The following is a 26626-nucleotide window of genomic DNA, read 5'->3' as shown; positions in this document are numbered from 1 at the left end:
CCAAACAAAGACATAAAACAGCAGCAAAGACATGCTACTCTTTTTTTTTTTTTTAATTTACTTGAATGAGAGCCTGTGCTGCACAGCGCAGGCAGGGGTTAGTCCCCACAGTGCTGCATGATTATGAAACCAGTGCAGTCATGTGATGTCTTCTCTCATCATCATCATGACAAGTTGGAAGTCTGACCTTCCGCCAGCACACAGTTTGCCATGCAGGGATTGAAGATTGCAATACAGCAGCAGTGCACTTGAGGCTACACTAGGGGCGGAGTTTGACCTCTCAAGTCTCAAAACATCACTAATCCGCGTCGGACATTCTGGTACAGGCCATCATCGGCCCCGTTTTACAAAAAAAAAAAAAAAAAAAAAAAAAAAAAGGGCGCGGGGGAGGGGGGGGGGGGGGGACTAATTCCAGTGAAATAACACTGTCCTGCGTTGAGTGCGCTATCAAGCAGGGAAGCAGGGGCTCGGGCTGCCGCTCGTGTGCGTGTCGGAGGGGTTGGGAATGCTGCACAGCGTTACGTGGACCTATCTGCAGTCATTTCTGGGCAGTTTTATTTGCAGGATTCACCGACCAATCGTGGGCTGTTTGGGGTTTTTTTTTTGCGTTGACAGCTGGACCGCTCTGCGCCTTCAGCGCAGAGGAGAGACAACTATCCGATATCCGACTCCCCTTTAAGGTGAGTGTGGAAGAGCGCTTGTTTTCCCACTGCATGAATGCAAGTTGCGGCATAATGATACAGTGGCAGACCGGGAGCTGCTCCCATATACAGTAAAATCTACAGCGTAAGACTGTGTAACACTGGCAACGTGTCTCTACTGTGGGAACGTCGAAGCTTTATTTATTTATTTATTTATTTATTTATTTATTTTTCTGGGTGGTGGGTGTAGTGTGGGTAGGTTGTTATCGCAGGGAAACACAGGACCAAGGATCAGGTCAACAAATCCCGTTCAGTGAAGGAGGATGCATGCCCTCTTCATGAACCCGACAGAAAAGATGGGTGCTTATGTACACGTATAGGCCTATACAGGCATCACATGGTGTCAGAGAGGGTTGCAACAAACACATGTGGCCACTGAAACGTTAGAATATATGATGACACTGTTGAGTTTGTTACCAAACATTGACTTCAGGATGAAATTAATGTCCTGGAATCAATGTTGTTTCAGCATGCATTTCATATTGGCTATGTCACTTTTACAATAGCATTTACCAATAATATACTATTTAAAATAATAACTTATTCGCCTGTGTATAGACATGTAAATGAGGGATCTTGCACAAGTCACGATTCATTTATTTGTGTTTTGATTTTTTTATGCATGTATGGATGTAGCTTTAAAGTGAAATGTTTTGTCTTTTTAAAATGTACAACCACAGTGTTATTTACTACTTTCCTTCTGTAGCCATTCATTGTAATTTCATACTATAGTCATAAGAAATTAAACTATTCCAGAGACATGAAAGGAGTAAAGTCGGATCATGTAAGTAAGATACAAGAAAGTGTCTCTGGATTGTTGTTTATTTTATCTTATATCTGTATTTTATTTAGTGTTTAAGCTTAAAGAATTCCATAATAAAATATTTTCTCAGTATTTGGCAATATTTCAGCCTGTTAAAAATATTACACCTTTTCTCCCCCTTCCTCAGTCCACAGACTTTGTCCAGTAGCACTCAATGTCGGGCAGCACATGTCTGAGGCTGCCTTGTGGCTGATGCTGACAATGCTTTCCACAAACCGCTCAGGAGGCGCGTGGGGATGAAATGGTTGGAGCCCATGGCCAGACCAACTCACTATCTCCCTCGTCCCAACATGTCCAACTGCAGCAAGTCTCCCCCCAACTCTGGAGAAGGTAGTTCACAGGATTCATCTGGCGTCTGACCAAATCAGTCATTTGCATTAGTGATGTAATGAACACTGTGTCCAAGATTAACTGAATTTTCAAGCAGGGCCTCCATTACAGTATGCAATAAATATTATTACTGTAGGTATACTAGAGTTTAGCTGCAACTGCATTTAAATTGACAGAAATCTGGGTGGTGGTGTGTTTTGAGTTGACATCAGTTGTTTCTTTTTCAAGGTACTTTTTTTATTTACAACACTACCACCAAAAAAATACAACAAAATATAATATCTATTATAATATATTATATTTAAACCTACTGAGCACCAACTATAAGTACATGGGACAAAGGCAGATGAACAAAGTATAAGGAGATAAGAATGTAGATGGTGCTAAATTGATCTAGTATTTTGTTAATTACTGATTACCTATTAAAAAGTATAGCTTAGAGTTGCATCATTGCTTGGTAATAAGAACAAAAAGTAAGTCAAAAGTTGATTTGTATAGAGAGAATAACTTTGGGAAGTTTTAATTTAAAAAGTTATTCTTTTCCTTTAGCTGCAGGCAATAATTCCATGGCATGGGTGAAGATGTTCAAAAAACCTGGAGGAGGCCTGAAGAAATCCTACCAGCCTGGGAGCATGCTGTCCCTCGCACTCACCAAAGGCCTGCTGAATGAGCCCGGCCAGAATAGCTGCTTCTTAAACAGCGCTGTTCAGGTGCGCACCGTGTTTTAATTAGGTTTAGATTTCTGGGTAACTCTAACACTCTTTTTCAGTTTATGTCCTTGTTTGAACACGTGTGTGTGGTTGATTGGACCCCCACAGGTGCTTTGGCAGCTGGACATTTTCAGGAGAAGTCTGAGGCAGCTCTCAGGTCACTTTTGTCTCGGTGATGCCTGCATTTTCTGCGCTTTAAAGGTACATTTAGTGTTAATTCATTAAGTCATTGTTCTTCTTTTTAAATTAGTTTTGTCCATGATTAAATTCTTGTCTGATCATACATGCAATATCTGCATTGCAAACTAATAATTAATTATGCAACTAATGATGTTTTTTTCAGAGTATATTCAGCCAGTTTCAGCAGAGCAGAGAGCGGGTGCTTCCCTCCGACAGCTTGCGTAACGCCCTTGCTGAAACTTTTAAGGATGAGCAACGCTTCCAGCTTGGGCTGATGGATGATGCTGCTGAGTGCTTTGTACGTTGACACCGTGCATTCAGCTTGCCTTTCCACACTAACTGAGTGTTAAAGAGTATTACTGTGTTACTGAAGAAAAGAAAGAAGAAATAGGAACATTAAAAGACTGTCAGTTTTTTGGTTGGGGATTTTTTTTTTTTAAATTAAACATCAAAACTGTTTAACTTTAAGAGTTTTTTGAGAAAAAATGTTATCACCTGCTTGCAAATTATCATCCTTTATTATTTTTGGTCCAAATGTTGGTACATGATCACCATAGTTACGTTTTTGAGGAGTATTAAATACACGCTTACGTGAAGTGTTACTCAGTGGTTCTCATTTGCTGCGTCAACTTTTGTGTTTACAATTACGCACCTGTGCTGTGTTCTTTGTATTGATCGTTGCCTCTGTATCTGCTCTCATACATAATAGGAGAACATCTTGGAGCGAATTCATTTACACATAGTTTCAGACACGGCGACTGATTCATGCTCATCCAAATCCTGCATCACCCATCAGAAGTTTGCAATGATGCTTTATGAGCAAGTGAGTAATCTTGTAAAAACTACTATGTGTTATTAAAAAAAACTACACAATAGCGTTGCCTTGTGCAAAAGAAGGGCATAATTTTAAGTTGGTCAGTTTTAAATGAATAAATTGAAATAATAAAAAGAGTCATACAGCTGGTTTCTTGTTAGAAATATGCATCTAACATGCTAGACTGTAAACTTGAAACAGTAGAATGATGCACAGCTTTTGTTTTGCAGTTTGTGTGTCGCTGTTGTGGTGCATCGTCAGACCCACACCCATTCACAGAATTAGTACATTATGTCTCCACTACTGCTTTATGGTAAGTACTCGATTGATAAAAAAATATTGATATTGATATTGATTGATTAGAAATTAAATAAATCAGGCCAAAGCAGTAAACCCAATTTAAATGTCAAAATACTACCAATGCTAAAATACTAAAATCACCTGATTTTATGATGGTTACAAGTTTTAATCAAGTCATCACATTACAAATCCAAGGCTGGTCATTATCAGCAAGTCTATTGTGGTTTATTATAGTCACAATTTTTAGTTCAAATATGTTGAAGATTGTTTCTGACTTTTTTCTCCTGCACCTGACAAAAAAGAAATTCTAGCTTATTATCTCTAAATTGAAACGTAATAATTTATTTTCTTATTTTTTCAGCATTTTGAATTACTGAGTCTCAGACCTAACCCTAACCATAATTTCGAATTATTAAGTTGAAATTTAAAGATAATAACCAAAAAGTTTGACTTTCAGTGGCAGAAACAAACTTCCATCAATTTCTCACACCATCTTAATGGTGTGAGAAATCAATAATAGTGTCTTTGCATTCATTTATTTCCAAGCTAGCGTTATTAAATTGAAATTAATATATTATAAATGTTTTTGTGCTTTTAAATCGTTATGGAACAAAACGTGATGGATAGAAGACATATAGCAATAAAGGTTGAACAGCTTAGCTCACTCATATTGCCACATTCATTTTAAAAGATGGTGAGATGAAAAGCTGAAAGACTTAAAATCGTTATTTATTAAAGTAATAGTTGTTTAGAAAATTAATTCGCTTCTTTTCCACCTATTGGGGAATAAATGCATAAAAATGTATAGATATCGACATCTGCATTAACTTGATATTAGCTAAATTTCAAACATTGCCCAAGAATTTTTACAATCACTTTATCCCTGTTTGAAATTTTCTGTGTTAATCTTTTTGTTTCTTAAGACCCCAAAATGGATGCTAAATAACACCCTGCTAATTATATACACCTAGTGAATGAATATATACACCTGGTGGCCACAACTCTAATGCTGCCCACGTCAAACTGTTGATCCATAAAGATAAAAAATGTTTAGTAGTGACTGACCTTGTCTAGGGTTGTCAAAAAAATCAGTACTCATATACTAATGATAACAAAACTTAATATGTCTTGATCCATATTTGCTTTACTCACTTTCAGAGGTTGGTGAACCTCCCATTTCAACAACATTAAATATTAAGTGTGTACATTCATGCAGGATTTGTGAATTTTTAAATTGTTTGCAGAGTCAATTACTCTTTCAGAGATGTATTAGATGGTTTGTTACCTGCTAAATAATTGCACAGTCACAGTTTGCACAGTTTTTTAATGGAAAGGTATTTTCATATTTCTTCAAATTTGTCCAGAGGGGATTTTTAGCTGTAGTCTATTGCATTTTATCAGTAGGTGTTTCCTGGGCTTTGCACACTCTACCTTACAAAGACAAAAAATAATAAAATGCACAACCTCAATAATAAATAGCATAAATTATTTTTATTATCTGCTTAAATACAGAATTTGTATCAGATTTATTGTTTGGATCACATTTTCTGATTCACACTTTTTGGTATTTAATGTTATACATCGGATGGGAACAAAATATTAGTTGATGCATTTTCTGTTTTTGCACCCAGCCAACAGGTTGATCGCATGTTGGGGAAGAGCGAGCGGCTAAGGTCAGACATGTTTGGAGAATTGCTGCAGGCAGCAAACAACACAGGTGACCTCCGAAGCTGCCCGGTATGTTCCATATTTGCTGTCACTTTTCCTTTTACTGTGGTAATATTTCTTAGAAAATTGGTGGCTCAGTACCTTTTCCCTGTTTTGCTATTTAGTAAGAACATCTGTCTTAATTTAACCTTTAGCAAATGCTGATTTGTTTGACGCAGCTATAAATGAATAATTTAGGCATTCAGTTTAACAGATAGTATGATACTTTAAAATGGACACAAAAATGACTGTTGCAACTGTGCAGAGTACACTCTGTGCTTTCTGCTGTGACACTGCACTTGAAGCGACCGGAAGGAGACGATGCCAGACTAGTGTTAGGATATAAATAGCGGTAAGGGCTTATCCACTGTTTTTCTCTCATCTGTATTTGCTACCGCTGTCTTCCTTTTCAGTGTGCATCAGTTAAAGCACAGTGCTGTGTTCCCTTAAACCCGTACTCTTCCCATGCTCTCTGGCTGCTTTATGCCTTTGCAATATTCTAATGATGATATTTAAGTCACTTTAATTTCGTTTCAGTTTATTTCATCTTTTTGTTTATACCTCAAAAAGACACAACCTATGACTCTGACATTTGGGGAAATTTGCTTAAAAGAAGTTAGTAAGAAAAGTTCATGTTTGCTTTTTTATGTTGGTTTCCAACAGTGAGATGTGTTCAGTGAGGGTTATATAAGCAGAACAGCTAGCCTCAATCAAATTGTAAAACAATTCAAAACTTTCAGCCACATTGTAAGTGTTTTATTTACACACAGTCATTTCATTTTTTTTTATCGTGCGTCTTATTTATTCATTCTTGTCTTGTTTATTTAATGCCTTTATTATTTTGAGTGAAGAACTTTGCCATTTCCCTTACCAGTGTCTGCATCTTTGTTTTTATTGTTTGCTGTTTTAAAGTATTTTGCAATTTTGGTAAAGTCTGTTATAAACAACTTTATTACAACTTTACAACTTTATCACTAAAAAACTCATTACAAAACATCCAATAGAGTGGGTTTTTCTCAGAGTTAGAAATGACAGCATATTTGCCTAAACTAGTAGCCCATTAAAAAGTCACATTTCCCCATTACTGCATATCTTAAATGCTAACATACATTTTTTTTCTAATAGAAAGATTATATAGTTTTACTGGACTTTACTGGACAATGAAAAATTGCTATGCCCAGTTGTTTTTATCCTTAAATGCATTATTTGTTATGCAGAGTAACTGTGGTCAGAGCATCAAGATCCGTCGCGTCCTAATGAACTGTCCAGAGATTGTGACGATTGGATTCGTATGGGACGCCGAGCAGTCTGATCTTACAGATGATGTCATTAGGTCCCTTAGCCCACGTTTGAACCTGTGTGGGGTAAGACCAAGTCAAAGGCTGAATGGAGTTACCAGTAACCTGATAACAAATGGAAATCCATTAGATTATTATAGATAAAAAAACATTGTACTTTTTGTACTTTTGTCCAGTGTGTTAAAAGTCTTGTTACAAATGTACATATCAAAAGATATTTGCCAATTTTATCATTTAATATCATATAAATGAAGGTCAGCATGCTGTAATCTTTAAACTGGCCATGGAAGTCACAGAAATAACTGATATTTTCATAGGATTTAGAATCTGGCCCAAAACCATCAAACTTCAATTTGCTCTCTTTCAGCTTTTCAACCGAGTCACTGATGAAAATGCTAAACGGAGTGAGCTACATCTGGTGGGGATGATCTGTTTTGCGAGTAAACATTACTCAGCTTTTGCCTATCACACCAAATCTTCAAAATGGATGTTTTTCGATGATGCTACTGTGAAAGAGGTTAGGATGTCTGCCATTAATCCGCCTTACCTTTTTTCAAAAGTGTATTACCTTCTACTGTGTTACATGCTCTTACTCAGTTATTTTCACTTTTTTTTTTCAGATTGGGTCCAAATGGAAAGATGTTGCTTCTAAATGTATTAGAGGACATTTCCAGCCGCTTCTTTTATTTTACACCAACCCCGAGGGCAGTCCTGTATCTAATGAAGATGCACCAAGGCAGACCACCATGTGTCCCCGCTACAAAGCCCAAGTAAACGGTGACATGAACAGTAAGACAGCCTTCCACTTATTATAACTTCTCATAGATATATAATTATATGTAAATATATATATATACACACATATATATATAAGGGGGATAATCCACAATATATATTAGGTGATGTCTTTCTACTGTCAACTATTTCTTCCCATTCTAAACATGTTCAACTCTGCCTCAGAAATGCTTGTATTTATGGTTTGAATAGTATAGACCTACTTTCAGTTCATCCCTTCATTTTTCTACATCAAGATCGTTTGGTTATACATTAATGCCTAAAATCAGTTATCCTGCATTTACTAACTTGAGAAACTAAATAATGTATTAATGATTATTGGACTGTTGGCAAATACTGTCAGTAAATTCGTGAGATTAATTAATGGCCTACCCCGAGTCAGATTAGGGATAATCTGCAGTTAAATCCTGATTACTACCTGTAATTAATCAAAGCATTAAATGTTACTGACATAATTTTTATTTACAATAAATTTTACTTCCTCAAGTACAAAACTGCTGTTTACATAAAATGACAAATAAAAGAAAATTCACAGTGAGCAGCTCTTCTCTGGGACAAAATGCCCTGTTGATGTCAGAGGACTGTTTCAAGCTAACAGGAAGACATCAGTCGGTGAAATAATCACAAGTTTCAACCAAGGTATGCAGAAAAGTATCTAAAAATCTAAGAACAGGAGCTCAAGGGTTCAGTTTGCACAGGTTCACCAAAATTGGACAATAGAAAATGTAAAACATTTTGCCTGATCTAATGAGTCTTGATTTCTGCTGCAACATTCAGATGGTAGGCTCAGAATTTGGTGTAAATGACATGAAAGCAGTGAACCATCATTGTGGTGGTGTAATGGTGTAGGCACACTTTTTGAACCCCTTAGCACCAAATGTACCCATCACTGTACCCATCCTCTTATGGCTACCTCCACTACATTCCATGTCCCAAAGCTCAAATCATTGAAAACTGGCTTCTTGAACAGTAAATTAAGTTCACTGTACTCAAATAACCTCCACAGTCACCAGATCTCAATCTAGTAAAGCGCGTGGTGGAACAGGAGATTCATGATAAATGACCATACAACTTTTTGTGACCTCAGATTAGACATACAAACTTTCCAAAAAGGAATGGTGGTTTTACTGAAACACTAGTGTGAAAAGAATGAGGTAATATTAGGCAGCTAATATCCGGGTGAGTCTTAACTGATTCTTCACACTATAAAAGGGGTATGTGAAATTTCACACATGTGCGCACACATTCACAAACTCAAATGTCCTCTCATATAGCATAGAGTGAAGTTAATTCCCACCCATACAGAAGGAGACAACAATTCATGGCTCTACACTGAGTTCTGATTGTGTAAAGACGCCTCCATATCAACTCTATCTGATTAATTTAATAAGTGCCTAATAGATGCTGTGGAGTGGGATGCACAGTTTTTTTTGTATAAACAAGAAAGAATAGAAAAATTGTGGGATCCTGACACTTGATGTGACCTATGTCTATTTTAGCATCGTGTATTTTATCAGTGATATTCAAATGGAAGTGTGAGGCTATTTTTTTGAAGTGAGGTAACACATATGTAACTCGCTAATAGTGGACTCTGGATTGTTTTTTTAAAAAAAAACTATGATTATGTGTGCCTATGGAAAGAGGCACACATATTACTATTCGTCGGATTTATTATTCTTATTCTTATTATTATTATTCTCCATCTTCCGCCTAAATTTCGGCACGTATCACGCCCCGCAGTTGAATTTTATAGTTTTTTAAATATTAATATTTTAGTGAAAATTTTCCCGCGCTCCTCTGCCAAACAGTTTTGACATTAGGATTACATATGTTAGATCATTTTGTGCGGCTGGAGCTGGACTATTATGTTGTGACTTTTGGTGTTTATGACTTTTATAGTTTTTTAAATATTAATATTTTAGTACAAATTTAGGCCAATTCATCTTTTGGCGCCAAATAAACAGACTTCATTTGTGGTGTCTTGGCTCTCTCTAGTGGTATACCGGGAGTAGTACAGCCGAAAAGATTTATCCTTGTGTTGAAAACTCCATATCCCACAATTCATAGCACGCCTCTACAGAGTGAACAATGGCGGCCACCACTTCGTTTTATATGTCTTTTATTCGTGTTTCTAGGTCACAAAATAAACTTTTAAGATATTTTCAGGCGAGAATGTAGGTGTGTAAACTTCAAATATCTGCTTGTTTTATCAAGACATCCCATATTTAGCGACAGTGCTCTGACAACGTTGGTCCTGCCTGACAGCTAGCCGGCTACCTAGCTAGCTGCCGCACTTGGCTGCAAATGGATAGCGAGGGGACTCTCTCTGTCGTTTCACCTCCCCGGTCTCTCGCAAATGCTCGCACAGAATCGGAGTTACAGCTGGATGTGGAAAAAATAACTGAGTTGTTTGGTGGTGCTATAAAGCGGAGCTACAACAGTGGGCAGCTATCCACCGGTGTATGACAGAAAGGACATGCCGCGACCGCCGATCGACCGGTGTTTGCTAACGCGGAGGTCAATCGTGGATCAGGGAAAGCGAAGGCAGGAGCGTGAGGTGAACTGAATTTCAGGTAAGAAGTTATGACCTGCACTCTATTTGGGTCAGATATAAACCGAGTTTAGGTGTAGTTTATTTAGCAGCAGTTCTCTTATGTGTTGCTGATAGCCGGCTAGCTAGCTAGCGCCGCTAGCATAGTTAGCTAGCACCGCTAGCGACCCTTCGTGAAAAAGCACCCAGGCTTGGCTTATATTGAGGCGGGTGAAACTCGTGTCAGCACCCGGTCGCTCGCCGACAGTATGTGTTTTAGCTGGACTTATTTTTCGTTTATATGGACCGATGATTTATTTATTTATTCATTTTAGTAACGGTATAAACAGTGAAAGGTGGTGGATTGGCCCGATGTAAACTTCAAATATCTGCTCGTGTTACCAAGACATCCCATATTAGCTCTGATGTTTTCGGTGCCTGCAAAGAGCTAGACAGGTAGCTAGCTAACCCGAGCTGGCTGTCTTTTTGACTCAGGGTCATAGCTGGACTTATTTTTCGTTTTTATGAGCCGATGAGGGTTTTTTTTTTAGTAACGGTACAAACAGTGAAAGGCGGTGGATTGTCCAGATGCTGGTCGATGTGGAAAAAATAACTGAGTTGTTTGGTAGTCGCTGACGCGGAGCTACAACCGAGGGCAGCTATCCACCGGTGTGTGTCAGAAAGAACATGCGGGGAACGAGGCGGCGAGGCGACCGCCGATCGACCGGTGGTAGATCGTGGATCAGGGAAACCGAAGGCAGGAGAAGCAGGCGGCTGCCGGTCGGAGCGTGAGGTGAACTGAATTTCAGGTAAGAAGTTATGACCTGCACTCTATTTGGGTCAGATATAAACCGAGTTTAGGTGTAGTTTATTTTCGTTGTGCTGACTTTTTACAATCAGTTATAATAACTCGTACTGCGTGGTAGCTAGCACGATGGAGTTTCTATACAGCTGTGTGCGCGCTAAGTCACTGATGTTGAACTTTATGACAGCCTCCCCTGTCATTCTCTCGCCTGTTCAAACTTCAGTCATGAAACTGATCAATGATCGGCTTTTCTCTCTTGTTTGTTTATCGCGCTAAACAACAGCAGCACGTTTAAGCTTGATCAGCTGTTGTTAGAATTCATTTGATTTTAATTTCTAGTATCAGCTGATGTTTGCTGGAGCCACAGCTGTAGAAGCGGCTGGTCGAAACCAGGAGATGACCTTACTGAATCATCAGAGCTGAACTGGTGATGGAGAAACAGGTTTACCTTTTTTTTAGGTGACATGAATGAGTTGAAGGGAAGTTATGAACTGTTTCTGAGAGAAATAAACACCAAGCTCCTTTTTTTATTTAGCTGACAGCTGGTAACTGTGCAGGGGCGGATCTAGCAAAGCTTTTGCCAGGGGGCCAGGTAGGGCATTAACAGAGAAAGGTGGACACAAAGATATACTTTTCTTTCTTACTCTCATACAGGGAGTGCAGAATTATTAGGCAAGTTGTATTTTTGAGGAATAATTTTATTATTGAACAACAACCATGTTCTCAGTGAACCCAAAAAACACATTAATATCAAAGCTGAATGTTTTCGGAAGTAGTTTTTAGTTTGTGTTTAGTTTTAGCTATTTTAGGGGGATATCTGTGTGTGCAGGTGACTATTACTGTGCATAATTATTAGGCAACTTAACAAAAAACAAATATATACCCATTTCAATTATTTATTTTTATCAGTGAAACCAATATAACATCTCCACATTCACAAATATACATTTCTGACATTCAAAAACAAAACAAAAACAAATCAGCGACCAATATAGCCACCTTTCTTTGCAAGGACACTCAAAAGCCTGCCATCCATGGATTCTGTCAGTGTTTTGATCTGTTCACCATCAACATTGCGTGCAGCAGCAACCACAGCCTCCCAGACACTGTTCAGAGAGGTGTACTGTTTTCCCTCCTTGTAAATCTCACATTTGATGATGGACCACAGGTTCTCAATGGGGTTCAGATCAGGTGAACAAGGAGGCCATTTCATTAGTTTTTCTTCTTTTAAACCCTTTCTTGCCAGCCACGCTGTGGAGTACTTGGACGCGTGTGATGGAGCATTGTCCTGCATGAAAATCATGTTTTTCTTGAAGGATGCAGACTTCTTCCTGTACCACTGCTTGAAGAAGGTGTCTTCCAGAAACTTGCAGTAGGACTGGGAGTTGAGCTTGACTCCATCCTCAACCCGAAAAGGCCCCACAAGCTCACCTTTGATGATACCAGCCCAAACCAGTACTCCACCTCCACCTTGCTGGCGTCTGAGTGGGACTGGAGCTCTCTGCCCTTTACCAATCCAGCCACGGGCCCATCCATCTGGCCCATCAAGACTCACTCTCATTTCATCAGTCCATAAAACCTTAGAAAAATCAGTCTTGAGATATTTCTTGGCCCAGTCTTGACGTTTCAGCTTGTGTGTCTTGTTCAGTGGTGGTCGTCTTTCAGCCTTTCTTACCTTGGCCATGTCTCTGAGTATTGCACACCTTGTGCTTTTGGGCACTCCAGTGATGTTGCAGCTCTGAAATATGGCCAAACTGGTGGCAAGTGGCATCTTGGCAGCTGCACGCTTGACTTTTCTCAGTTCATGGGCAGTTATTTTGCGCCTTGGTTTTTCCACACGCTTCTTGCGACCCTGTTGACTATTTTGAATGAAACGCTTGATTGTTCGATGATCACGCTTCAGAAGCTTTGCAATTTTAAGACTGCTGCATGCCTCTGCAAGATATCTCACTATTTTTGACTTTTCTGAGCCTGTCAAGTCCTTCTTTTGACCCATTTTGCCAAAGGAAAGGAAGTTGCCTAATAATTATGCACACCTGATATAGGGTGTTGATGTCATTAGACCATACCCCTTCTCATTACAGAGATGCACATCACCTAATATGCTTAATTGGTAGTAGGCTTTCGAGCCTATACAGCTTGGAGTAAGACAACATGCATGAAGGGGATGATGTGGACAAAATACTCATTTGCCTAATAATTCTGCACTCCCTGTATAAAATATTTAGCTTTTATTAAATAGTTATCTGAATCTTACAACCAAAGTTTGTATAATAATACACAAGATTGGCTGTAGACCATTGTTCATCATTCAGAACACTGTGTAAAAATAACAAAAAACAAAAAGTGAATGCAAAAGTGCATAAATATTTATTTTACGTGTTTGATATGTGTGGCGGGGCGTGGTCTGCAGTGCCGCTGCAGGGGAGGTGGACCCACCTGAGGGGCATCTGCAATCACACCTCTCGGGCGTAGTCTGTGCTCTCTCGGCTGTTTTTTGGGTGTGTGTCGGGCTGTGAGTTGAAAAGCTACAGCTGGCTGGGAGGGTACACCAACCATGTGTGAAAAGTGGTCCATAACGTACTGGTTCAAAGTGTGTTCGTGCAAACATTGTCGGGGTCTGCCGTGGTACAGAGGGACTTCTGCTTATGAACCTGTGTGCACAGCGTCTGCAAATCGGGGCTGTACAAAGTGACCTCATCTTTACCCAAAACTGTAAGCTGTCATCTGTGAGGCGCGAGCGGTGTTTGTTTTTACCATAATTCATGGTGGAGAATGGCTGCTCTTCTGAGTTTTGCTGTCTGTAGCCGTATGAATGGAAAACTACACAGATTAGCAGCGGCATAGGCACACATAAAATTTCTTCTGAAATTTTCGCTTTCTAGTTCATGTTATTATGTTTGCAAATGCCTTAACTAACTACAGTAGCTTGCTAACAGACAGCTAACATTAGCTTTCTAAAAGCTACCTGGACATACAGCAAGGAGTAAAATAATCCTCTGACATAGTAATACGTAATATTTTTAGCCAGCTAAAGGAATTTTGTTTCTTTGAATTTTGCTTTAGTTACATAATGTTGAGCTCAGTGTTATTTTCAGAGTAAAATGCAGTGTACTCTCTCTGTTAGCTTAGATTAAAAAACTGCAGTGTGTTTTTTGCTGTGTGCGTATGATTTATCTAAGCAAACCTTACACTTACACAATGAGTTTTGTGCAACAATAGGGTTTAGTGTCCACCAGGCTGCAATCACAGAGATTACCCTTGGCTTGTCCGGGAACTTAAAGTGAAATGAAGCTGCGACATAAGAGAGCATGATAGGGATCAGAATGCTGATCCATTTCAATTTGTTAGTAATTTCTTTTCCAAAAAGCCTAGTCTGTTTCAGCATTTGAATTGTCTTTGTGAAAGTATCATCAGGTAAAATTTAACAGTATCTATGACAGTGGTGATTTCATTCAATCACAAATTACAGTTATGGTTTGCGTCGGGGTGATGCCGTTAAACCCCAGGCGGAAAGATTGTCCTGGTCTATGTGCTGGCTTGAGCTTGACATGAGGATGATGCCTCTGTTGCACGCAGATTACCACCCACGCCTCGCTCCCTAATCCCCGCTCCTGTGGCCAAACGCACTCATGCCCCTGCTCCACAGTTCTCACTCCTCCCATGGACATTTCCAACATTTGCCTCCATTAATTTATAAGCTTGGGGTTTTGGCAATGGCACCATTCCTGTTTAGATGGATTCTTTTGCTTTAATGTGGAGCCCAGATATTTTGGCATGGGACAGGATTTTTGTTTTTATGACATTCAAAGTAAGTCGTTGATGCATTTGCTTCACACTCAGATGGCTCAGTTTTTTTTTTTATTATCCTTTCATTGAATGTGATCATATTTTGTCTGTTGTCCTGTTAATTTGATGTGCAGTTTTTAGGAGTGAGTTTTCAGTCCTGTACAGTACTTTATGCTCATTCAAACTAAAGCAGCAAACCAAGAAATGTTTTGTGGTTTAATGCTTTCATTACAAATTTGCTCTATCATTTCAAGACACAAGATAAAAGTTGCTTTATTAAATTAAACAGCACTTTGCTGCATATACTGTATAGTATGCTTGGAACAGTCGAAGTCCTTCAATGCCAACATTGGGCTGCATGAACAGTATATGACAGTTTACTCACTGCTCTTACTCACCACTTTTGTAACATCCAGCTTTGCATGCACACAGTATTATGCAATATTTCACCTCACGTTTCAGATAATCCTCAGAATATTTCCTTCACCGCATTATAAATATTTGTAGTGTAATAATTGTATTATGTTTTAATGTAGATCTTATAATAAAAAATAAAAATTAAGCCTCTGCTTAAAGCGCTGTACACATACAAAGAAAGAGACAGTGCTGCAAAAAGCAAAGTAACTAAGAGAAGAGCTGAGTTACAAAAGTAAAAGACAGTGGAAGCTGTTAGGTGATCATGCTCATTAAAAAGCCAGATGTTCGCAGTTCACATCAGCACTGTTTCTCACAGTGACCCATTTGCTACAAAAGGCAAAGAAACACCACAGGGTGGGCAGCCATGGCAGCAGTTGTGTATTTTACCAAAGTTAATGATGCAGCATCTGTTCTTTGTTTTGTCTCTTTCCCCATTGGCAAGAAGCAACGGCAGAATGGTGCATCTACTGTGTACTTTATATGGACTATGATTTAATAATGAAAGTAGCCCTTCTAACATTTTTCTCATGCAATACCGTTTACTTGATTCATAACTAATTCTTATAATTATATGGCATAGGAAAAAATGCAAAAGGAGTCATTTCTATGAGTAAATCATAGCCCATGGATGAATTTACAGCCACTAATTGTGCAAACAGATTAACACTGCTGTCTTATCATGAGATTCAGGGTGTACTAAGACCATAAGGCAACCAGTTTTTGTTTAACCAGACAGTTTGTCCAGTTGCTGTTGAATAATTGTTTGCACAGGATTTCACATCTTATGGATAATAGATCAAAAAATGATATTGAGGTTTTGCAGATACATGACTGCTAATTACGTCATGTTGACTTGTCTGCCCACTTTGGACATGTGACTGTCATGATGACGATCATAGATTAAGTGAATAGCCCACAGGCCTAAATCACGCAGGTCTAAAAACTGGTCTGTAACCACCTAGCAACCATGTGTATTTCCTGAGTAATTGGCAAAAACCTTTTTAAGATTGCTTTGGTTACCCATAGTTTGCATTGAGCACACTGACACACTGGCAGATGTTCCCCGGCTACTCTTGGAGCTGTATTGAAACATTTGCCTTCAAAATCAATGTTGCATCTTCTGGAGCATGTAGACTGCAGTAGATTAGTAGCTTGTGAGTGCTTGCAGACAATGCAGACATTTTCCATGCAAACCACAGGCGACTGTGGCCATTTGGTAACAATCAAACAATTGACAAGCAGCACTCTCTTGTGACCAGTTTCACCTAGTAATAGCCGGCAAAATCCAGAAACCACTTGTTAACCAGTTCAGGGATTTACATTTTTCTCCCGCTGTCGGTGGTTGTTTCATGACCAATATGGACGTTCGATCAATGTGACCACATGAGAAACATCTGTAGTCACTGGCCAGTGGCTACATCCCCAACATCCTGGCAGAAATAAAAAGATAGAGCACCCTACTCAAAGTGCGAATGCACATTTGAGTAAGGTACTCTTATTGTCTCTTTGCCAAAATATTTGTGATGCTGGAGAGTTGTGGTTACCTCATACATACTGTTGGTCAAAAGCATAATAATGTCTTTTGTATAGACTGTAGTCTTGAGTTAAAATATATACAAATCTTTAAAGTTTTTCATTTTAGTTGTTATTTCTTTCTTTCTTTCTTTTAAATATGGGCCATGGGAACTAACCCTGCTAAAGGTAGTTTATGGCTCAGAGTAATTATTTAACACTCTTTTAGTTGTTCGAGAGCCAGAAATATTCCAAATTATTTGTCAAAAACAGTATAATTTCTGTGTTGCAGAGAAACCACAGTCCTGTCATTTGATTAATTTATTTTCCTCAACAGTAAAACATCCTCTTGGCAGTCCTAACAAATTTCAGGAAACTTTCATGGAGAATTTGCAGAGGCCAGGTGAAACATCAAAAAAAGACAGAGGTCATCGAAGAACTGAACCATCACAAAACAAAGGTAGAGGGCTGTGTGCACATAGCACATGTTCTCTAGTTATAAGGGTAACAGTGTAAATCTGGGAGGACAAAGACAAATTTGCAGACTGCATGGGCTTTACATGAGATATTCTGCAAATAATCTGTGTTCACTGTTCTTAGATATGACGCATGCAAGACCTTCATCTCCACCAGAGAATGGTCCAGGGCCTCCTGTGGAAAAATCAAAAAGTTATCCACGTAATGAGAAGCCATTAAACCATTCAAGCAGAGGATCTCAGGAGCCACATGGACAGTCCTTTGGTGCACAGAGTGGTGGACATAGTCGGAAAACTAATAATTTCCCAGGTCACAATGACCAGGATGGCACCCATGAACAATGGGAAAAAGGTGGGAGTGGAGGAAGTCGCAATAAGTCTAAGTCTACTTGGAGACCTATTCGGGAGGTGTTAAACGTGGACACAGTATTGAATGAACTAGAGCAGCGGCGTCAGCAGCAACATGACAGCCCGCGGTGCAGTAAGCCTCCGTCGCACGAGAGGGTGCACCCAGAACAAAGCCGAGATCGTGAGCGGGAATATGCCCGAACCAGAGAGGATCGGAAACAGAAATGTTTAATGACGATTTATGAGGACGAGCAGCGGCTTGAGACTGAGAGCCACAGCTCTGTAGAGTCAGAAAGCAGAGCAAACTACCAGAGGGGCAGCAAACTAAAGGGGGGCCCAAAGACTCTTCTGCGTAGTGATACCTGGACCATTCAAAGGACAGAGTCTGGCTATGAGAGCAGTGATAGACTCAGCAGTGGCTCCACCAATCCTGATTCTCCTGGGGTCGATGGCTTTGCTGTTAAAGACCAGAGATCAACAGCGGAGGTACCGCTGCAAAGGTAAGACTCAGGTGATGACTATGACAGATACTGTCATTTTAATTTTACCTGCGGCAAATCGCCAGCATGCCGTGTACATAAATAGTTTATTAAATAGGCAACATCATAAGATCTCTTGAAATAGAGTAAGATTTAAGTGAATCTTTTGTTATGAATTTTCTCATTAAAATAGTACATGTGATAAAAGAACATTTTGATGACCTAGAACACTTTGGCCCAGAAATCACATTTTCAGATATCTTTTTCTAAAAGCACCAATAAGTCTATATTAACAATGACAAAAAGTAGTTTTGTATATGTTAAAAATGTATTTTAAGGCCTATCTTTTCCTGGAAAACCAAAAGAAGTTTATAACTCATCCTGCACTGCGAAATGTGTACCATGTGTGAATCTAATAAGACGATTTCTTCTCGATTCAGCTCGTTACCGTGGCAATAATACACTATGGATAAAAACCTTCATTAATAGACATAAGATAAGATAAGATAAGATAAGATAACCTTTATTAGTCTTGAGAATATGTTAAGTTCTTTGTCAGTGACAATAACTAGCATTTCTATTTGTTAACTATTATGAAAAACACACAATTGGCGTTACAATGTAAACAGAAAAAACAAACAAACTTGTGTTGTCCATCTTTTTAGCTTATGTGTTTTAAAAATGCTGCTCTGCACATTTTTGCTTCATAGTCACGCGCACTCTTTTTTTCCTTTTGCATCTATGGTTATTTTAAGAGAGCTGGATATATTCCGCCGCTTGCTAATTTTTTTCCACTTGTCCACTGGTCACGTTTTGTGTTGTGGACAAAAAAGCTTTTTCTCCATAGACTGAGATGGACGCCGCTCACTGCAGTGTACCTGGACTGAGTCCAGCTGGAGTAGGTCTAGCTAAATCCATTTGGATCCACAGTGAGCGCCATAATTATAAAAGAGACACCTTAAAAACCTTTGACAGGACACAGGACATTTTCCATTATTTTTTTTTATTCTCTGACATTTTATATTTATAAAAGTTTCCCAGAATCTAAAAAAGGGAAGTTTATTTTAATACTCTATTCCCATGTACACTTTAAAGGGTGAGTGTGTGGAGGACGCCAGCAGCAGACACAGAAATGCACATATATACAATACATAAGCAAACCTGGAAGCTTCAAATCATCCATCAGTTAATAACTTTATTTGACATAAATATTGATTGTTTAAAGGTCGCATTCAACCCAAAATTGTATGGTTAAAAAGGACTTAAAAAGAAATGTTTAGAAAGAAAGTTTAAAAAGAAATGCATGTGTAAATGCTCTCTAAATTTGCAGTCTGTACACGGAGATATTAAAATATGAACATGCCTCATGCAAGTAAAAGCAAACTATTAAAATACTTGTATTTAAGCATGTAATTATATTGAGTAAAAGGTATTTAAGGTAGGAAATCATCTGGTTTTTGTAAATTAATATTATGAAAAATGTCTCCATAATTGTTCGATTTGCAGTTTGTAAGTCTTTGCCTATGGTTTAAAAATCAGTGAGTATGGTTTATGGGAGGATTCATAATATAATAAGCATCTTTATGAATAATAATTTTTTTAATAAAAGCTGCATTTTTTACAGCCTATTGAGTACCGCATTTAGTCACTATCATATTACAAAGGTATCCTTGAAATATCATGACTGTTATCAATGATGGTGGTACTCATCAAAGCATTATTTTTGTAATGGTCTGAAGGAATGTAGCTATTAATAATCAGCTTTAACTTGGTAATAACGGTAGACATTTTCAGTGGTTGGTTATTTACCTTAGATGTCTGCTGAAAATAAAAACACTTAACTTTAAAGGAAAGGGTACCATGGACTACTACTGTTTTCAGCCTTTTTATGCACATTTTTTTGTCATTTTGTAGAACAATACATGGCACAGCTTGAGAACTACATGAAAGTTTGAATGTAATGTAAGAATTAAAAACAATCATACGTTTTTACAGGCTCGACGATATATTGGGTCAACTAGACAAGATTCAAAACAACAATTAAACAGTCAATTCCATCTAAAGTCAATTCTAGTCTTAAAATGACTTTTTTGGAGCATTAGAGTCTCAGTAGACCTTGAATATGTCTTTGGTCCTGCCATACTACTGGTATTTTCTGGATTGATGTGCATTATTTGCCAGAAAAAGAGTAAAAGTTTGATGCTTCAGGGTTTGTTTGTTTTTATGCTGGCTATGTATTACACTTGAAAACACACTCAGTTGCTGTCTTTTATTTTCAGCCAGCAGCACCAAAAAGGAGGCGATGCAAAATCTAGTATAATGTCCTCACCTCCACACAACGGTAAGCTCCACGATTTTAAAGGCTTCCTCAGGTTTTCCTGGCACAGTAAAAGAATTAGCTGGTAATAAATGCAGTGTGTGAAGTAACCACAGCACAGTGCGTAATTGTAACCTGCTATTAGTAATTTTCAGTTTTTGGTAAAATGTTAACATGCATGTACTTGTTTGTAACAGCCATAGTCTATGTAACAAGTCCACTTTATATAACAGGTATGCACGGAAACCAAAGTTGTGGGTGGATGTAATTTTCCCCCCAAAAACAAAGTCATATGTGCTTTAAAAACATGATGTGGATGTTTTAAATGTAGATTTGGAAGCAAAAAAAGGATAACATGTAAAAAAATGAAAGTAATATAATGTGACGTTTGAAACAGGACTTTGGTCTCAGTTATGTTTTTTAACATATTTGCAATACTTACATGAAAAGATTTACGAGGAAAAAATAAACTTAGATTAGATCTGTGTGTAAAGAACTTTCAAAAGTTCATCTTTCTTTCTTTCTTTCTGCAAGCTGTCTTGTATAGGCTATGTTGATTTCTGAGTTTGGACTGGCTTATTTAACCTCTTCACCCAGTCAGTCCTGCACAGGCATTAATCTGATGATAATCCCACAAAGCTTGTTCAGATAGCACAGCTGGACGTGGCTGCTGGCATTGTCATAAATATCTTTCTGTTGCATGCTGTACTTAGGAGTGTGCTGCACTCAATACTTAATCGAGGCTATGTGCATTCAGAGCCAGTGTTTCCAACCAACAGCTAGAGCTTTTATCCTTGCATGGACCTCTCCTGGGCAACAGCAAAGAAAAAAATAACACATCTATTTTTAAAGGGAAGGAATTCAGCACCACACTGCCTCTTGCTGCGCTGGTGCATGGAGGGAGCTTGCTGACTGATTCATCCAGCTGTGAGAAAGTCTTGTGAGATTAACTTGCTGCTGCTGCCACCTTGTGTCCTGAGAGGACAACAGCCTTAGAGTCAGACATAGATGATTTTCTCCCAGCTGCCTTCTTAGTTTAGAGTTTCGATTGGCTTTGCTTTTTAACATATGCAACAGTGCATGATTGTGTGCACTGTCTGAGGAAAAAAGAAGTCTCACTACATAAATTTGTTGGGTTTTTTTCTTTGTTTCTTCTGGTACTTCCTCTCATTGTTTCTTAGTAGCCTGTGATTTTCCATGTCTTAATATTTGTATAGCTCTTCTTGTGTAATAATTAAAAAATATATATATAAAAAATGGATTTATCTTTTTTGGATCTTTCCTGTTTTATTCAGTTTACTGCTTTGTTTTGATCCTGTTTTTTGTTTTGTTTTGTTTTATAGGCAAACATCAACCTAAACCTCAGGGAAAGAACCATGATCAAGTTTCACATTCACATCAAAAGAGCAGTCCATGTTCAAGGTAGTTTCTTGTTGTTTCTCTTGAATTACATAAAAATGGCTTCAGTTTTTAAAAAATAATTCAAGTTGATGGACTTAATCCACCTGTATATATAGGGATGACTCGCACTGTGGTTATAGTGTGTAATGGGTCATATTGGATAAATTAATAAATTGCATAATTAGTATAAACTGAGAACACAGACAGAGAGCTACGCGAAATGGAAGAGGAGACCTAAAAAGGATGGAGCCAGAAAGTCAACACTGCGATTCTAAAACACAATGTACCTCTGGAAACTTATGTTCCTGCAATCAGTGCCCTCCACATCAAAAATAGATGTGTGCATAACTACCGGAAGATGTTTTGCAGCACCGCTGTCATGGAAACTTTAATTTCTCCTCCCCAAAATTCAGCTGACAAAAAAAGCAAACCAGACCAGATGCTGAGCTTCCTTCCTGAACATTCCTGGACATTTCATTCAGTGAAAATCAGTGATACTTGAGAAAAAGTACAGTTGTATAATATGTCTTTAAAAAAAATACATGTGACATGTCAGAGTAGTTTGGATTACGGTGATTAGGCCAGCCAACGAGTTGTAGATCTTGGATGTTTGAAAAGTTGTCGGAAACTTGCGCTGCTTCAGTTTGCACCCCAACGTGTGTTGTTTTGCATAAATCCAAGTTATTACACTGAAATGTAATATAGCAATAATATATAGCAAAAATGCTTTAAGACAATATACATGAATTTTAAGTTTTTACATCTTAATTAATTTCCTTTTTCTGTAGACGGAAATCAAAGTACACGTCTAGTACCTCCAGAAAAGCAGGGTCTTCTGAGAGGAACTCGTCTGGCTCGGATAGCAGGCAGAGTGAGCAGCAGGAGATGACAAACTGTAGAGGGCACACTGGAGAAAGTACAAACCTGAGGCACATTACAAAAACCAGCAGCTCAGAATGGAACAGCTCTGATGATCTTGCTCTCTCTGAGCCAGAGGACAGAGAAAGCACTTACCTCTCCAGTAACAGCGAGGCCACAGCCTCTGATTCTCAGTGTCCCCATATAAGCCTGCCATACCACCCTCCCAGCAATGTGACGGCAGAACCTCTTCAACTGAACAGCCAGCGTCAGCTTGGTACAACAGGGTTGCCTCACCTTCGACCCAGCCAACGGACACCTCACCAAGGAGAAACAGGCCACCCAGTGTTTCGTCCCAGGATGCTCCAAGAACCTTTTCCATCAAGTCCTCGTCTTTCGCCCGCATCTTACGTCAGTCCTCACAGAAAGCCCGACATGTCGGGCCTCCGAACCTTCTCAGATGCAAGCTCCAAGTCGGGGTCCGACCCAGAAAGGAGTACCCCATCATCGTGTGAAAGCGAGGAAAGAGCAGCTGGATGCAGGATGGAACAGGCAGTGCCTGCTCAAGAGGTTTCTCTGACAACATACTTCAATGTGGATAACTGCATGACGGAAACATACCGTCTCAAGTACCACAACCAGAGGCCTCTTGTCCTCTCTGCCACGGTGCCACGGACAGCGGTTGCGAGTGAGCGGAGAGATAACAGTGATACACATTCACAAGATGTGCCAAAAGCCAGACCAGAAACAAGTAAGCCTCCAAACAAAACCAGTAAGTTACTGGAAAGGACAAAATGACAATATCGTATTGTTTTCTTTGTTGGTGTGTCAGTGACACATGACTGTCGTAAAAACAAGTTTTTTTTTTAAAGGAAACTCTTTTTTTTTTTCCTTCACAGGCCATAATAGCAATAAACCCACTGCAAAATGGAACCCAGTGACAGCCAAAGGACTGGATGAACGTGGTTTTTTATGAGTGTAACTTGGTAAGTTTTGTTTACATGGATGGGCAGTATTAACTGGATGCCAAAGAGTTTACAGAATGGAAATATGTCAGGAAGCCACGGCATCTCCAAACCGAGAGGAACTTATTTATGCAAGCCTGTCACATAAATAAAACCTATTTCTAAATGCTGTTGTGTATGACTTGACGGATTATCAACTTTCACGTGTATCTTCCTTTGTTTTGTAGCGTTGCTGCACAAAGATTTAGTTTCAACCAAACCCTGTTTTCAGTTTGCACTAAGAATTTTTTTAGGGTTAGATTATTCTTTTTATCACCGTATGTCTGTTTTAAAATATTTGTATTTTAGTGCACATATTTTATTTGTGCACTAGTGCTGCAGAAATTAAACTATACAAATATATTTAGGGTAAGGCAAAAGAGATTAAGGTGAATCACAGATGATGTGCTGTGGTCTGTACGGTAAAAGAATGGAGTGTGATCACAAATGAGAGCATGCTAACATGAAAAGATATGCTAAAGATACATTATCTGATTATGATGTCATTCTACACAACACAATAAAATCAAAGGTTGGCCTCATCGACAGCAGGTTAAAGGCAGTTAATCTAATTACCCCGTCAAAGGAGTAAGATTGGAAAAGTTATTCATGATTTCTGAGCACCTCAAGAGTTTTATGCACATTTTGGAGGCTTTAGGTCACCAGAGGACAGACACTGTAACAATGACTCTTATTTATTTACTGAGGTGTTCTAAGTGTTATCAGTTAGCAGTTATTTTACAACATTATTCTGTTAATGAATGACTGTGGGCTGCCCTGTACCAGTCAGTCTTTTGCTAAAAAAAAAAAAAAAAAGTGTACTGGAAAAGATGATCGATTGTTCATTTACTTGAGAAAACCCCCCCAGTAAAGGTCAAGTTTATGTCATCCTTGAAAAAAATGTGTAACTTGGTTTAGTGGTTGGTTTTATTGGCATTGTCATTCAGTCTATAGGGCAACCTTCGGGCTATTTAGTAACCACCATTTACAGTCGTGCAACCTTTTTGTGTTTTCTTGTCTTCAGTGCTGATTCTTGTAACCTTTTTTTGTAATTCCCAGTGATGTCAAAACCATTTTTTCCCAGTCTTCCTCTTAAAGTAGGCAGATTTAAATGCAGGTCTGTATTTCCAGGTATTTTCATAATAATGCCAATGTAATTGATATAACTGACATAATTATTAAGCATACTACTTAACATAACACAAGTATCCTTGTTCATAGTAAGACTAATATTCTGAAACCTGCATGTGGCCTTTACAGAGTCATACTAGCTGTTTGTACAGCCTGAGCATGAGCATGATAATCCTGGACTGTCTCCAGCAAACATAACATTCTGTTTGATTTTATTCAATTGTAATAAAACAAAGTCATCAAATAGCAATTTGTAACCTTTTAAACACTTGAATGTTGTTCTCTTGCTCACACTAGAATACATAATATTATGTTATGCATACGTTTTTGAATCTAAATGTATGATGCAAACAATGTGCTGGAAAACAAACTGTCCGAGACATACTATGCATTCACTTTAAAAAAAATTACTTTAAGAGCAGGTTTTGGTGTTTTTAGATCCTTTTTTTATATGCACATTTTTCAAATCTCAATATATATATATTTTTTTCAACTCACTAGATTGCCAAGTCTCTTTATAACCATCATGCCATATACACATATTTTTTTCACCTTACATCTTTATCACAGCAACCTTTGTCCAGGTATTTACTCCTCCCACTGAACACATTTAGCTGTGTATGTATGCCGTGTTTGACCCGACAGACATTTGCAATTTGTGTTGGTCATTTCGATTTTTGTGTGTTTCTACTTGTATTTGTCATGGTTTACTTACACTGTTTAAATATAAGAAAAACAAGACTTGGACTTCACAGGCAGTCCAGTCTATCTCTCACTGATACAGTACACAATGATATACACTAGACTGCCTTTAAACAACTTGATTGTGCTGTAGTAATTATAAATCCCTGCTATTTTTAAGACTTCCTATATATTTAATGGAAAAAGTAACTAAATATCTAAATTACCGATAAACTGAAGCTCAGTCCAAGAATAATAACCAGATTACCTTAACGTTGATTCACCTGTAAAGTGTTTTTTCTTCATAATGATTATGTCTTTTATTTTTTCCTTCATCTTAAAAAAAGATAACTCTTCTCTTGTTTCCTCACAAGTTTAATTTTACATTCTGAACATTGTGTCTTCAGTTGTATCAACAGTGCCTTGACACTTTGAGTGAATTCAGTTTTTTTGTTGTTGTTGTTTTGTTCTTTGTGAGTGAACCACATTTAGAGAATAAAAATGATGAATGAAGGAAAATAGGCGATGTTGCGATAAAACTTTGGAGCAGGCAATGCTACCGGTGACGTATTTGACACTCCTGTATGTGAAAATGTTATTTATAGGTTGGATTGGGGTTCTTAGCGGCTCCTTCAGACTTCGATGCAACAATCACTGCTGCAGGCAGCAAACTCAGCAGTTCAAAAACGATTCCCTCTGTTAAACTAACAGTATTTGCTGCAATTGTGCAAATGCAATTATGTCTTGCATCCACAGTTTGTAGTCTTCGGTTAAAGTTTGAATTTGCTCTCAAGGCCTGCTTGATGAGACTGGTTTTCTCCTGTGTCACTTAATGTCACAGTTGGCATTGCATCAATCTGTTTCTTTTATTTCGGGCTACCCGTACAATGGAGCAACTTAATTATGCTGTAAAACCACAAAACAAAGAAAAGCTTTCCGCATCATGTCACTGATCTTATCAGTTATAAGAAGTTATAAGATAATGAGGCCTGATAAGTAGGCTCGGGATACCTCCCTGAATCCTGCCGTCTGTTTGGTTTTGGCCCTGTGCATTTGCTCTGCTGAGTTGATTTATTGACATTTCAGCGAATGCTTCATGACTGTACAAGTCAGTGTAAAGAAACATGTCAAACCTGTCTACACTTTATATTTTTGTAGATAATATATATTTATTTTTATTCATTGTTGAATAAAGTTTCAATTATTGTATCACTACTAAA

General features: G+C 38.3%; 1 protein-coding gene across 2 annotated transcripts; it reads left to right on the top strand.

The window, feature by feature from the left end:
- Positions 1–380: 380 nt before the first annotated feature.
- Positions 381–26626, top strand: usp53b (ubiquitin specific peptidase 53b). 2 transcript variants are annotated; one of them, XM_013275769.3, is made up of 17 exons: positions 381–680; positions 1652–1854; positions 2404–2564; positions 2673–2765; positions 2908–3042; positions 3454–3567; positions 3789–3871; positions 5490–5595; positions 6783–6929; positions 7231–7380; positions 7484–7652; positions 17049–17171; positions 17312–18035; positions 20294–20355; positions 21675–21753; positions 22521–23362; positions 23490–26626. In XM_013275769.3, the coding sequence occupies exons 2-17, from the start codon at positions 1761–1763 to the stop codon at positions 23564–23566; spliced, it is 3159 nt and encodes a 1052-aa protein (XP_013131223.1). In that variant the 5' UTR covers positions 381–680; positions 1652–1760; the 3' UTR covers positions 23567–26626. The 2 variants fall into 2 exon arrangements, with proteins under 2 accessions (XP_013131223.1, XP_005457080.1); XM_005457023.4 differs by having other exon boundaries at positions 382–680; positions 22521–23341.

Source organism: Oreochromis niloticus, linkage group LG6 (assembly GCF_001858045.2).
Source record: "Oreochromis niloticus isolate F11D_XX linkage group LG6, O_niloticus_UMD_NMBU, whole genome shotgun sequence".
In the NCBI taxonomy this organism is placed as follows: Eukaryota; Metazoa; Chordata; class Actinopteri; order Cichliformes; family Cichlidae; genus Oreochromis; species Oreochromis niloticus.
Note: the sequence above shows the minus strand (reverse complement) of the source record. Positions and strands in the feature narration are given on the sequence as shown.

Excerpts from the sequence above, each read along its gene's own strand:
- usp53b (XM_013275769.3), top strand. The coding sequence starts at position 1,761 with ATGAAATGGTTGGAGCCCATGGCCAGACCAACTCACTATCTCCCTCGT. Across the intron at positions 3,872-5,489 it reads GTCTCCACTACTGCTTTATG|CCAACAGGTTGATCGCATGT; the intron begins GTAAGTACTCGA and ends TTTTGCACCCAG. Across the intron at positions 21,754-22,520 it reads AAGAGCAGTCCATGTTCAAG|ACGGAAATCAAAGTACACGT; the intron begins GTAGTTTCTTGT and ends CTTTTTCTGTAG.